Here is a 14,839-nt window from a genome sequence, read left to right as displayed (position 1 = left end):
ACAACTGACCTTAATTTAAATGAACTTGTTAGTTACATTTTTTAATCAAATTAAATGAATTGGAAATAAATTAAATATTGTTACCAATATAAAATTTGATAATAGAAAATTAGATTAAACAAATATAACTAATTTAATTTTAACTAAGACAAATTAATTAAATTAAATTATACAAGTTAAGCAAACGAAATAGTGCTCTTCAATTTTAGTGCTAGTTAAAGGCCTCTTAGGCCTTATATATTTGTTTGTCATATATAAGAATGAGAAGTACTATTTACTTGTTTCCTTTTTGTTGTACTCCAGCAAACGTTTTAAATAAAATGTGATTTTGTGAAATTAATTTAACCATAATTTAACCATTGTTAGACATTCGTTATGGTGTCCACAAAATTGTCTTCATTACACAAAACATAAAATATATTAAAGAATTTGTAAAATATAATATAAAAAATAACTAATAAATACAAAATTATAGTGTAAACATAAAATACACTATGTATAAAAAATAAATAAAATAATGTGAAAATAGAACTTGAAATACCCAATCTATAAGATAAAAATTTTAATAAAGAAATAAAATAATGGGGAAAAAGAAATTACAAAAATAAAATAAAATAAAATAAAATAAAATATAATAATAAAATAATAAAATAAAATAAAATAAAATAAAATAAAATAAAATAAAATAAAATAAAATAAAATAAAATATAATAATAAAATAAAATAAAATAAAATGAAATGAAATAAATGCAAAAATTTATAAAACAATTTGTGGGCTTCCATCGGGAAAATAATGGAATTGATTAATACTTAATTGAACCTACTTTAAAACGATATACAATAGTAATCACCAGTGTCAATTAAAATGTTAATTAATTCAACTGAAATGAATTTATTGATTTCTTTATTTAGGTTTGAAAGTTGTATGTGACTCGGTTTTTTTTTCATTTTGATATGATTTCACATTTAATTACAAATTTGGATGAAAACATCTACGTGGTATTTTTTTGTGTCCTTGTAAAATTAAAATATTTAAATACTTTTTTATATAGTTTCAAAGCGTATTATCGATTTGTTTTATTACACAATGTAAAAGTGTATTTCATTATATGTTTCCTCAAATTGTCATCTAAATGTAACTAACATATTTTTAATTAAAATTAATTATTAGATGGTAAAACTTTATATATACGATATAAAAGCTTTCTAAATATTTGCAGACGATAAATAAAAATAAATATTTAAAACTAAAACGTTTTGCATAAACTCAATAACATAACCCTGAAAAACCGGGAAATTGTCACTAATGTCATGAGCACAATCACACATCTATACCAAATGAACTTATCAACACGACCACCACCACCACCACCACTACAACCAACCATATTATTGTCACTTCGTATTCATTGATCACTTCATTCAAATACACCGGGAAAAAATCCCATTTGTTTTGTCTCATTTCACAAAGAAACTCTAAACGAAATTTCAAAATTGATCAACCTAGACCCACCCCCCCCTCACACACAATACAACACATGGTAAATTATGTTTTTTTAATTTAAATTTAATGTTCATATTATTTTTGTTAACAATTTTCTATTTCTAATTACTATTTGTGTTAACTATTTTAGTTTTTTTTTCCTCTACTTCGATTTGCTTGACGAGTTTTTAATATGAAACCAATTAAATGTTGGTTTTAAGAAATACAAAAGAAAAATCTTTTTTTTTTTTTTTTGGTTATATACATATTTATATAATTATATACTTATAGATTATAATTTAAAAAAATAACCAAATCATATTATTATTATCGTAATATTAATTGTTGATTTTCTTTGTTCTTTTCTTCTCTTTTTTCTTTCCCCCAAATTGTGATCTTTTATGTTTTCTCGTCGTTGGTTTGTTTGCTTTAATTTTGAATGGGTTAACACCCATAGATGTGACCACGCCCACGTCTAGTAGGACAGGCGATTATCTAGCAGGGAGTCGGCCCAGTCTACGTTTGAAACGTAGCCCTTCGACCTCATCATCTGTGGCGGCCCCACCACCACCAGGTGTTATAAAATATGAACCCACCTCGGGTCTAGATGAAAATGAAGATAAATACAATTTACGTTCTGGCACCGGGGTCCATTCCGAATTGGATGACAATGATGATGAAATGGAAAATGAACAGCCTTGTGATTTACGTTTAAGCAGTCATTTTAAATCTCGTTTAAATCTCGTTTCGATGGCTTTACAACAGGCTGCAGCCGCAGCTGCTTCAGGTGATTCAAAGACCGCAGCTGCCATGGCAGCAGCGGCCATGATGGGTGGAGGAGCAGCAGGAAGTACGGTTGCCGCAGGAACCTCAGGTATGCCACCAGCTACACAATTACAGCATGCTGCTGCCTTACATACCATAGCTGCCGTAGCAACTTCACACCAGGCGCCCGTTCATGGACTGCAGCATCATAGTTTTATGAATTTTCCCCCACATGCGGGTGCTACATCGCCCAAACGCCGTTATAGTACCAGTAGTGCTGGTGGCAGTGGTGGAGCGGCTGGTGCTGGACCCACAGCTGGGTCTCTAATGAATATTGCTTCAGCTGCTGTCACCGGCTCACCGGTGATTGTGGGGTCCAGTCCATCCGGTTCGTCAATGAATACAAGTGCTGCTGGTGGCGGTTCATCTACCTCAGCCATTGTGACACCCCATACCCCTTCCAGTAGCAGTAGTTCGGCTATTGGTAGCGGTACTGCTGGAGGAAGTGGTGGGGTTGTTGCCAGTCAAAGTGGTGGTGTAACGGGGCCTAGTAGTGCAGGCGCTACGGGCAGTTCTGGTGGTGGTACAGGTAGTTCGGGTGCAGGTCCAGTCTCTTGGGGCGGGGCCTACACCTGTGATCGTTGCGGTAATTCATATGCACGTCCGCATAGCCTTAATAGACATGTACGTTTCGAATGCGGCGTTGAACCCAAGTTTGAGTGTCCCATTTGTCACAAGAAATCAAAGCATAAACATAATCTCGTGCTGCACATGCGTACACATCAACATCGATGATATAATCGATGACAGACGATGACGCAGACACTAGCCTATAGGAAATCCCGTCAAAAATTATTAACAAATTATATAAAGAGAATAGTAACACATTGAAACGAAAAAATAGAGAGAGAGTGTGTCAAAGAGGGAGATAGAGAGAAAATAATCATAACTTAATTAAACAAAAATGGAGTGTTGGCAAAATTGAAGAGACAGAGAGAGCTAGTAAACAATATTTTGTCTCAGTAATATCAGCCAGATTAAGAGAGACAATGAAAACATATACTGACCATCTGGCTAACTCTCTTAGTGTAGCATTTTAAAATTTCCTTTTTTTTCTCAATACAGCACGAATGTGATTAATTTTTTTTTAACTAAATAATATTTAAATATTTCAAATGATCTTTAATTTGTTAGTCGTTTTTTGTTTGAATTTAAATGTGATAAACAAACATTGCAAAGATTTTCTGGTGGCAAATGTGGGCTGGAGGATTTTGTTAAAGAAAAGTTTGTTTTCAAAGAATTTTGATGTTTCTTATGTGTAATGAAAAATAGTTAATAATAATAATGATAATAAATGCAATTCTTTTTTACATTTTTTTTGTAAATTTTTAAAACCGATGATCTCAAACTTACAACAAAGAAGAAAAACTATGCATTTTCCAAAACAAAAAACCAAAAAAAAAAGAGAAGAGAATTAATAATAATTTTACACAAAACCAAAAAAAAAAAAAACTACAACTGTTGTCCACACAATCACAATTTCTTATTAAAACAAACAAACAAAAATATTCTTGTGAAAAAAATCTTTTCTTAAAATTCCTCAAAAAACAAAGTTTGACAAGTATTCCCTCTCAGAAAAGAGTAGCAAGAAATGAACGATGAACGAAAACAAAAACAATTTCAAAAAACAAAAACAAGCTTGGGTTTGATAAACGCTAAACACACACGCATTAAGCATTCTTAGTTTTTCTTTTATACATAAACAATGTTTTTTTTAAATATACATTTAAATACTACAACAACAACAAGTCAGCATTAGTATAGCAAATTAAATATTACAAATACATAAGAAAAAAAAAATAATTTAAAAGGATCTAAGAAAGAAAACCATATATATACATATAAAAATAGGTAAACAAATAATTTGAAACTAATTGTGAGCTAAATGTGCAATAATGAATTAATTATTAAAATATAAAAAAAAAAACAGAACAGAAACAAACAAATAGCACCAATTTTATAAATAAATATTACAAAAATTTTAGAAAATATATTTGAAACAAAAAAAATATATATAAATTCCAACATAGTTAACTAATCACGCTTAACCCAACAACAACAACAACACTTATGAAAAATAATAAAAACACGGCTACACCCCCAAACCCACACAAACAATCACCCATAGCCGGATAATATAGGTAGTTGTTTTTTTTTTTTTTTTTTTGTAGAAAAAAATTAAGAAAAAGTGTTGATAACATGAGAACAAGTGATATGAGAGGGCATCTAAAGCAAAAAGAGAGAGGGAGAGAAATATCTAGATGTAAAAAAATGAGATAAAAGCCAATCATTTTAAACAAGAGAGAGCATTAGGATGAGTGTAGAAGAATAATGGAAGATCTAAATTTCTTAAAAAAGAGAATATAAGAGGTTCATGCAAACAATTTCATAAATATAATGTATTGGTCATTGATTTCATGAAATTTTGTCTTAATGAAATTATTTTTTCTTGTCTTAATGAAATTATTTATTTACATTAATGGTTAATCTTTGTTTGTTATGATCGTAATTATTTTTATTTTTATTTTTATTTTTTTTTTTTTGTTATCAAAAAATTTTCCAGAGTTAATTTGATAATAATTTAAAATGATTATATAAATGAAAACAAAAATTGTATTAACTAATAACTTGGCTAAGAGAGAAGTTCACCACTGTGGTATCACAATGGACTGAATAGTCTAAGTGAGCCTGATACATCGGGCTGCCACATAACCTAACCTAACCTAACCTAACTTGGCTACTTTTTGTTATGTCATGGGAGCATATATTTTGCTGGGAGGAAAACATTTATGTATCAAAAGAAAATGACAGCATGTTGAACAAGCAAGAGAAATCCATGACAACAGAGTAGAAAGGAAGACACAGAAAGAAAAGTTCATTAAAATTGAGCGACATTTTTCATTGATGTAAGTAAAACTTTTCACTAGACAAAATGAACATTTCCATTAATTGTATGAACTTTTTCGTTATTTAATAGAAACTTCATAACGATAATGAAAAGTTTCATTGTATTAATGAAGTTGTTTCATTAGCTCAATTTCGTTACCAGTGTTTTATCGCCTTCGCCGCCGCTTTTTCACGTCTTTCACTTTTCCGTCACCACTAATTTAGTATTCCTCCATCAAATACAAGACTCGATAACAAATGGCCTATATAACTAAATAACAATCTGCTGATGTTCAGAAATATAATTTTAATTAATACGATTTTGAAATTTTATTTCCGAAGAATAATCATTTGCCAATTTCTTGAAAGTCCAAAAGCAAAAGTGAGTTTCAATTTATTTGGAGTCGAGTTCCTCCTATTTCTAGTACTCCAACTGTTGAACATTAGTCACTTTTTCTCTTTCCAGTTTCAATTTTTTATATAGTTTTAAATATTTCGATCACTTTGCTCACTAAACTCGTAGCTGGCGAATTCAATGGCGACAAAAACGAAATAAATGGCGATAAAAAACGTATACCGATCTGTGTTGGTAATAATTGTTAACAGAATACTTACTAGTGACGTCCGAGGAAAAGCAACGGCAACGACGACTACAGGAATAAGGGTGATTTTTTACAGGGAAAACGTAATATTTTGTTTGACAAATTGTTCAATACATTTCGTAAAATGATGGGTACTTTTTCGTTGATATTACCAGGCCTACTTACTAAAACAAAACAAAAAAATAATCATTCTTAATACGAAATGTTCCCAATTTTACAGAATATTCATTACAATTACGAAATGTTACATTATATTTACGAAGTAAGTTCATTAAGATTTCGTTAAGATTATGATGATTTTTTCCACCGATTCTCTATTCATTTGGAAATCGATGGACTTCGTAACATATTCGTACTACTATCAATAATATTTTTTTTATATTTATACCTTTCATTAAAATTACACAAATTTTCATTATTTAATGGAAAGTGTTGTAACAGTAGGCTGGACATAAAATTTCATTACAATTGGAACCAATGAAGTTTTCCATTGATATAATCATGTGTAAAACAAATGAAATAAACAATGAAAATATTCATCATTAATACCAAATGTTCGTAGTTCGTACAGAAACTTCATTACAATTATGAAATGTTACATTATATTTACGAAATTATTTTATTGGCTTAATTTTAATGAACAATTTAAAAAACAAATTAAATTAGAAAATGGTCTTCCCCGATTTCCATGCATTTTCAAATCGATTGACTTAGGGAATTTGTTTGACAAAAATGATTGTCAACATTTTTTCCAGCACATTTTCAAAGTAAATGGGGATACCAGCTTTCGAACATTATCCTAGTATGAATTGATCTCATTTGATCTAGAAATATTTGTTGATTTCACTGGGGCAATATGATCGAAATATTCATATCATACACGCAAAAAAATAATTCTTTCCTCCCAAATGACAAAGAAAGTTCGTTTCTCATTTGCTTGTCGCTGTAAGGGAAGTGTATTTGGAAGAAAAGTATATACTTTTTGTGATAAACGTTTATTCTTTTCCAGGATGTAAAAACAATTTCATAAAGACAAACTAACAACAAAAAAAAACATTGTTTTCTTGCTAATTGCAATTTCCCTCACATCTTTCTCACATCCACGAGCTTTTTTAGTTCTTAACACCTTTTCCTGTAATACCAACAATGTATAAGAAATTATACGATTTTATAAATTTTTAAAATTTGTTTACCTTTCGCCTGGACGGAGAATCGAACCGCGGACCATGCACTTTGTAAGCCAACACACTAACCACTGACCTATGTATCTGTTATGGTCATCAATAGATAAATATCCATATAAGTTATATTTATATAGCATAGCTTGCGGCGCCCACGAACCGAATAAACAAAGTTTATTTAACAGAAACAAACATATAGTTTGGCACCGTGGAGCAGTGGTTGCTACGTCCGACTTGCATGTCAAGGGTCGTGGATTCGATCCCTGCATCGACCAACGTTTTTTTTACATATATTCCTGATATGTTCGGAAGATTCCGAAAAAATGTTCCACATTACATTGTAGTATATTAAATTTTGAACTGTAAAATGTGTCTTATTAAAGACCTAAATTCAGAAAAGAACAGTGTTTAATATAAACGAAATGGACTGTGTTGTTGTTTCAAAAATAACTTTTTTTTATTGAAAAAATAAAAATTTTGTAACAAACGAATTTTTTTGGTGATAAAAGTTTAAAATTTTCGAAGCAATACAAAAAACTCTAACAAAAGAAAAACGTTTTCGGTACACGTTTTCCAAACGTATTTTTTTTCTTTGCGTGTAACATTTCGTGTCCTGCATCCCTTCTGAAATAGACCCAGGACCGGTATTTTGTCATTGGAAGGCGAGATTTTGTCGAACCGTCACATGTCCTATATTGGCATTAATCTACTATTAATGAAACTTTCCTTATTATAATGAAGATGTTTCATTGTATTGATGTTCTTCACGTACATTTTATAACATAGTCTACACACAAAAATTTTTTTTTCTGATTCAATCACGAAATTAATTGATCCAATTAATTTTTAATTGAAATGTCTTCAATCACAGAAATGATAGTATCAATTAAAAAAGTAATTGAAGGTCAACTAAAAAGTTAATTGATCCAATTAAAAAATTAATTGATACTATTAATTTTTGTGATTGATTTTTGTTTCAATTAAAAAATTTGTTGAATCAATTAAATTTTTAATTGAATATTTTTTAAAACTCAATTAGAATTTTAATTGGAAAAATGTTCGTGAATTTTTTTGTGTGCACATATGAATTTTTATTAAACCTTTGTATTAAACCGCGGGAAAATAAATTTGTTCGTCATTGCAATGTATTTTTTTTCATTAATTCAATGAAATTATCATTTTAATGAAAGCATACATTATATATAGGTACACACAAAAAAAATGTTTCTGGTTCAATCACGAAATTAATTGATCCTATTAATTTTTTAATTGAAATGTCTTCAATCACAGAAATGATAGTATCAGTTAAAAAATTAATTGAAGGTCAATTAAAAAACTAATTGATCCAATTAAAAAATTAATTGATACTATTAATTTTTGTGATTGATTTTTGTTTCAATTAAAAAATTTGTTGAATCAATTAAATTTTTAATTGAATATTTTTTAAAACTCAATTAAAATTTTATTTGGAAAAATTTTCATGAAATTTTTTTCTTTGTATAAAAATTGAACTAATATAAATTTTCATTAAATATTTATGAAATTGAAATGGTCCAAAATGTTCTTTTATTAAAACAATAAACCCTTTAAAATTATTAAAGTTTCATTCACACGATAATTCACTAAATGTTTAACCCTCTAATGTTCCATTTTATTTGTTCACTCAGGGTGTTTTAATTAAACAAAAAAAAAACTGTCCAGTAAATGCTTTAAAGTCTCTCTTACAGCTTTAACTTAAAAATTTTATTCGACTAAAATGTGGTTTTAAGCCAGGTTTCACTAAAAGTTTTAATGAGGACCGCCTGGAGGTGGGTCTTTGGCATTAAAGGGTTATTATTATATATATATTTTTTTCCATTTATTATAAATCTGCAACATCTCTTTCGCTCTCGTTTTACTCGCACATAGGATCTCTCTTTTTTTGCTTAAATAAAATATATGTTGTAGGAAAAACTAGGATTATTGATGAAAATGCAGAATAATGAAAAAATGTAATAAAATGTGATAGCAATGTGAAATGTGAATTTTTGAAATGAAAAATGGCTAAGACGTTTTGTAAGCTTTGTTAAAAACAATCTTTTTAAATTTTTACGTTTTTTTTTTAATTTTTTTTGTGATTTATGTGTATAACACTTTAAAATAGTTTAACTAGTCAAGAAACAAAAAAAAAACGAAAACAGAGAAAATGACAAAGATAAATGTATGAGAGAGAAAAAGTAGAAAAACGTAAAAAAACAATGTCAAGAAATGTCATTCAAATGGAGGATTAGGTGTAGTAATAACAAAAAAAAAATGATAGAGAATTGAAAGGAGAGAAACAGCAGGAAGAAGATGATCTTAAAAAAAAAAAAACAAAAACTATACAACAAACGCATAACACACTTGTAAATAAAATCTATAATAACTAAATATTATTACAATACCACATAGAAAAGAACTACTAAAGAAATATTTAGGAAAATATATATTTTGTTGGATTACACCTAACCTACATACATACATACATAATAATAAAAAGCAAACATATAACTTTTACAATAAAACCTCTCCCACGAAAATCCTCAGATAAAAAATAAGAAAAAAAAAAAAAACAAACAAACGACAAAAATTAATAACACTGGCTGGCCCTCCCCCTTGAATATAAAATTTAAACAAAAACTAAACACCTGCAGACCAAAATTAGTAGAAAAATATATATATATATAGAAATCTATTTACAAAAGAAACTTTTAAAGTAAATTAAAGAAGAAAACACGAAAATGCATTTAGCTTTGCAAATAACAACAAGAAAAACAAATTAATAAATTTGTAATTGAGAAATTTGAATTAAATAAAAATAGAGCACTTAAAATACGAAATATGCAATTCAAAAAAAAAATAAATTTCTTGCAAATTAATTTCCTTTTTTTAATAAATAAAAAACGCCGTCCTTTTTTTATAGAAAAAAATTGTAAAACACCAAAAAAATAAAAATTAACAAACAATGCTTTTCACAGAAAAAATTAGACAATTGAAAAAAACAAATCATAAAATATTGGTATTGTGTGTATTTTGCAAAGCTTTTGTTTAATAAATTAATAAATAACAAAAAAAAAAACAAGACCACACCCAGACAAACAAACAATCAATCAATCAATTACTTCACACCAACACACACATACACTAAACCAATAATAAAATATTTTTCAAATTATTAGTAATTTTTACACTTTGCGATCTCTTTTTAACGTTATATATATTCGTAATCTAATAATTAATATAATAAAAAAACACCTCTTATATTATTTACATTTATGGATATATTCTATTTTTAAATGTTAATGTTATACATACATAGAATGGTAGATGCATATCTATATATATGTATGTATCTGTAGTAGTTATATACAGAATAATAATTTTTCTCTTTACATAGCTTTTCTAGTTTGTATCGTTTTTTTTTATTCATACTTATTTTATTTTTTATTTTCTTTTAAAATATTAACAATTTATATTTATATAGTTATATATAAGAGCACATATATATATAAATATCTAAATTAATGTTTTATATAATTTAGTTATTTGTTTCATTCCACAAAATATATGGAAATGAGAAATTGGCGAAAGGACGAAAGCAAATTTTGTAAAAATTTGTGACAATTTTAAATTTTTATTACACACACATTGAATTTCTTGTTTTCTCCAAAACGAAAATTTAGGCAAATTAAAATCACATTTTTTTTTTAAGAAAATAATCAAAGGCAAAAAATATAATAATTCGTGTTTTTTTGTCTTTGAAGTTAACGCTGTATAACATAATATTTCAAAACTTCAAAATAGGGGCGTAAGTCTTTGTGTGTTCTCATTTATTCGAATATTTTTCTACCATACCCTACACAGAAAAAAAATTCACGAAAAATTTTCCAATTAAAATTTTAATTGAGTTTTAAAAAATATTCAATTAAAAATTTAATTGAATCAACAAATTTTTTAATTGAAACAAAAATCAATCACCAAAAATTAATAGTATCAATTAATTTTTTAATTGGATCAATTAATTTTTAATTGACCTTCAATTAAATTTTTAATAGATACTCTCATTTCTGTGATTGAAGACATTTTAATTTAAAAATTAATTGGATCAATTAATTTTCCAATTAAAATTTTAATTGAGTTTTAAAAAATATTCAATTAAAAATTTAATTGAATCAACAATATTTTTAATTGAAACAAGAATCAATCACAAAAACTAATAGTATCAATTAATTTTTTAATTGGATCAATTAATTTTTAATTGACCTTCAATTAATTTTTTAATAGATACTATCATTTCTGTGATTGAAGACATTTTAATTAAAAAATTAATTGGATCAATTAATTTCGTGATTGTATCAGAACAAAATTTTTTTGTGTGTAATTAATATTATGAACGAAAGGATTTCGGGTTTTTTTCAGTTTATGATTTTTTTTTTTTTAATAAAAAACGGAAATTTTATATGACTTAATTTTCGAACATGTTTCCACGAATTTTATCAAAGACGGAAAAAAATTTTGTTTTCCACCCGAACCCTAAATATAAATAAAGTTCTACTTATTACAAAAACTAGTTTTGGACCATAGTAATTTGTAATGTAATTGGTTAGGGATTTTAAGAAATCACTTAATTTTTTAATATTGGATTGCCTACCTGGAAAAGGATTTATACATGTCGGTTGTAGAAATTTAATAATTTATTTAATTAATAATTTCTAGTAATATGTCGCTTCATGTGATATATTTCAGAAGCCTATACTTAGGCGATCTGTAATAGCTTTTTTAATTTCTTAAATCGTATTAATAGAATCATTTATTTTCAACAATAAATAAGAAAAAAATAAAACATTCAAATTTGTTCACGAATTTTATCAAAGATAGAAATTTTGTTCTAAATTTTTGTTCAGTAACTACACAGAAAAAAAATATTGTTTTGCAACCAAAGGATTTATTACATTCAAAAATCTCTATTTCGGCCTACTTATGGCAGAAATTCGTTTTGGAGCAAAATAACTACCCAGCAAAAAAATTTGGAAGTTCTTCCAAAGGCATAACTTTAAAAGCACTTCCCGAAGATGCGCTCCCAATGATGTTCTTTATTTTAACTACCGAGGAAGTTATTTTAATTCAATGTTTTATAACTTGGTTTTTTTCATACTTTTTTTTTGTTTTGTTTGTTTGTTTAATGGATAATTTTAACTTTTTTGTTTCAAATAGGTTAGAAACGGAGTAAGAATTCATAAAATGGTACAAATCATTTAAATTTTGTCGAAAAAAAAATGCTAAATCCAATCTGAAAAAATTGTGAATTTTTGAAAATGAGGTCAAACGTTTCCGACAAGCGTTAGAATCCATTAAAAATTATAAAAATTATTTATTTGACAAAATATCACATAATTTTTTAATTTACATCCAAAACATTGAATTCGGATCACACCTTAAGAAGTGATGCTAATTCAGTGCACCGGCTGTTGAAATGGAGGACTTCCGTCCTATGACAAGCCCATGTTAAATTCATCGCTTCTGCGTCAATTTTGCACCACTTCCGGATCCAAAAAGAACATTTTCATTACTTTTTTGGCGACGCTTTTATTGCTGGGTAATGTTTATACAGATAGACATGCCTTTTCAACCGTAATGTTTCTGAAGCATAACCTCAGGCGAACTGTAAAAATTTTTTAATTAAATTTCCCACTCATGAAACTGCTTTCCACTGCTTATTTTTATATCAATGTGCTTGACCATTGTAAAGGCACCAATGGACCAAACGTCTAACAAATCAATCAATTATTTTCAATTTTTAATTGAAATTTCTTCAATCATCAAAGTCAATTAAAAAATTAATTGATCCAATTATTTTTTTACTGATTTTTATTTCAATTTTATAAAATCATTTAAATCGTTAATAGAATATATTTTTTTTAAATTAATTTAAAATGTTGATTGGACAATTTTGATGATATTTTCTTCTGGGTGGCTACTGGCTACAAAAAAATTTCCAAGTATAAGCGACCAAGAATATAAAACTTTATAGTTTTTCGAAATTTAAATTTTTAGCAATTGTATAAATAATTGGGAAGTTGATTTTTTATAACCGAAGGATCAATACCATTTTATATTATCATTTGTTTAAAATATTATACAATTAATTAAAAGCTTATTATATTAATTAAAATTGTTAGTGATTATGCTAATGACCATAGGCTTTGAAGCTTTTTTTTTTTTTGAGAATATTAATAGTGACTGCCAATTTACTGAAGTCCTTGTAAAAATAAAATACTTCATTTAAATTATTAATTTAATTTAAATTATTATTATTTTTTTTTAATTCGCCTTCCATTTTAAAATCTTGACGCGAATGGAAATCATATGAAATAATTTTCTGAGGTAGAAAAATATTTGAACATTTTATTTTAAAGATAATTTTTTTAATATTCTCAATTATTAATAAATTATTTAAAAAAAAAAATAAAGAAAATATTTTTTTTATGATAAATTTCTAATTTTGCTATGGACGATATTTGTTTTCAATCTTTCGCCTAAAATGATTTTAACATTTTCTCATGAGCATATCTTTTTTAAAACAACACACATTTCTCTTATTATATAAAAACAATTTACTAAATATAATTTACATATTTTTTTATAACAAACATATAAACAAACAAAAAAAATCCAACAATTTTGTGCTGTGAAACCTAAAGGAATGTGATAGATATTTTCTTTTTTTGGGTATTTTGTTTAACAAAATACTCAAATAAAAATCAACTTGTATAAATATACAAAAAGCAAACAAGAATAGCGCAAAATTGATTTATGTTTTCTTTTTTCAAGTTTAAGGGTTTTGTTTTTTCTCTTCGAAAGGTACATTTAATTTTTAGAACATATTTTCTTTTCATTCTATTTTGTTTACTAAATTTAAAAAAAAATGTATGAAATTATATTCACTTTATTTTTTTTGGCAAATGGCATATTAAAATATTATTTGGGCTAAATTATTAAAAAAATATTTTTTTTAATAAATTCTATTTTTGTAATATCTAATATATACAATATAAAATTTTAATAAAACCTATAAATTCTCAAAATTAATGAAGATTTTAATGGTGTCTTTTTCCATTTCTTTATGTATGACAGGTTTATTTTATTAATTTTGTCCTTTTTCCATTTGTTATTTTATTTTATCGTAAATTTTTTATGAATATTGGATTTATATTGGCATCTAATTTGATATTTGGACAGATCCGAAAAATTATAAGATCTGCTCATATTTAGTTACTATGGAATTATACCTAATCAGATGTCAATATTGGTCTATGTCTGATATATAATTAATAATATTTATATATAGCTTATATCGATATCTCCATTCCAAAGTACGCTAAGTCTAAAATGTGAATTTTACAGGAAACAAGTTCAAAATTTGTTTTTTTTTTGGAATTTCTCAAAAACCGTATAAGATATAAATTCCAATTTTTTTCGGTCTTAAAATAATGCTTATTGTAAATTTTTTTAGAATGTACAAATTCAAAATATTGATAATGAACATGGCTAAAACTGACTTGGACCACAAAGCTTTTTGCCCTTTTTGGATTGAAAATTTTTAAAACTTTAGTCACAGGCTACGTACAATATTAACCATAACTTTTAATAGAAATGTCCAATAAATTCGAACTTTTGACAGGATGCAATTGACACCAATCCGAATAAAAAAACAACGAACTCCATCAAAAAATGCTAAGTTGACTTAGCGTACTCTGGAATAAGGACATCGATATATAATTAGATCTAATTTTAGATCATATGAGGTTATAGATAGTTATACTTCATATCTCAAAATGTGTGGA

The 14,839-nt window shown here is 26.7% G+C and overlaps 1 protein-coding gene across 4 annotated transcripts in view; it reads left to right on the top strand.

The window, feature by feature from the left end:
* lola (longitudinals lacking) overlaps window positions 1–14,839 on the top strand; it is a 437,759-nt gene that overhangs the window by 274,025 nt on the left and 148,895 nt on the right. Inside the window, exon 6 of one of the 4 annotated variants that reach the window (XM_075313528.1) lies at window positions 1,941–3,620. The exons of the other annotated variants lie outside the window; for them this stretch is intronic. Coding sequence (XP_075169643.1) covers window positions 1,941–3,043 — 1,103 coding nt within the window. The 3' untranslated portion in view covers window positions 3,044–3,620. Of the gene's footprint in view, window positions 1–1,940; window positions 3,621–14,839 lie in introns of those variants that run through there. 4 annotated transcript variants of the gene reach the window in all.

This window comes from Haematobia irritans, chromosome 5 (assembly GCF_050003625.1).
Source record: "Haematobia irritans isolate KBUSLIRL chromosome 5, ASM5000362v1, whole genome shotgun sequence".
In the NCBI taxonomy this organism is placed as follows: Eukaryota; Metazoa; Arthropoda; class Insecta; order Diptera; family Muscidae; genus Haematobia; species Haematobia irritans.
The sequence above is the reverse complement of the archived record's forward strand: the minus strand, read 5'-3'. Positions and strand labels throughout refer to the sequence as shown.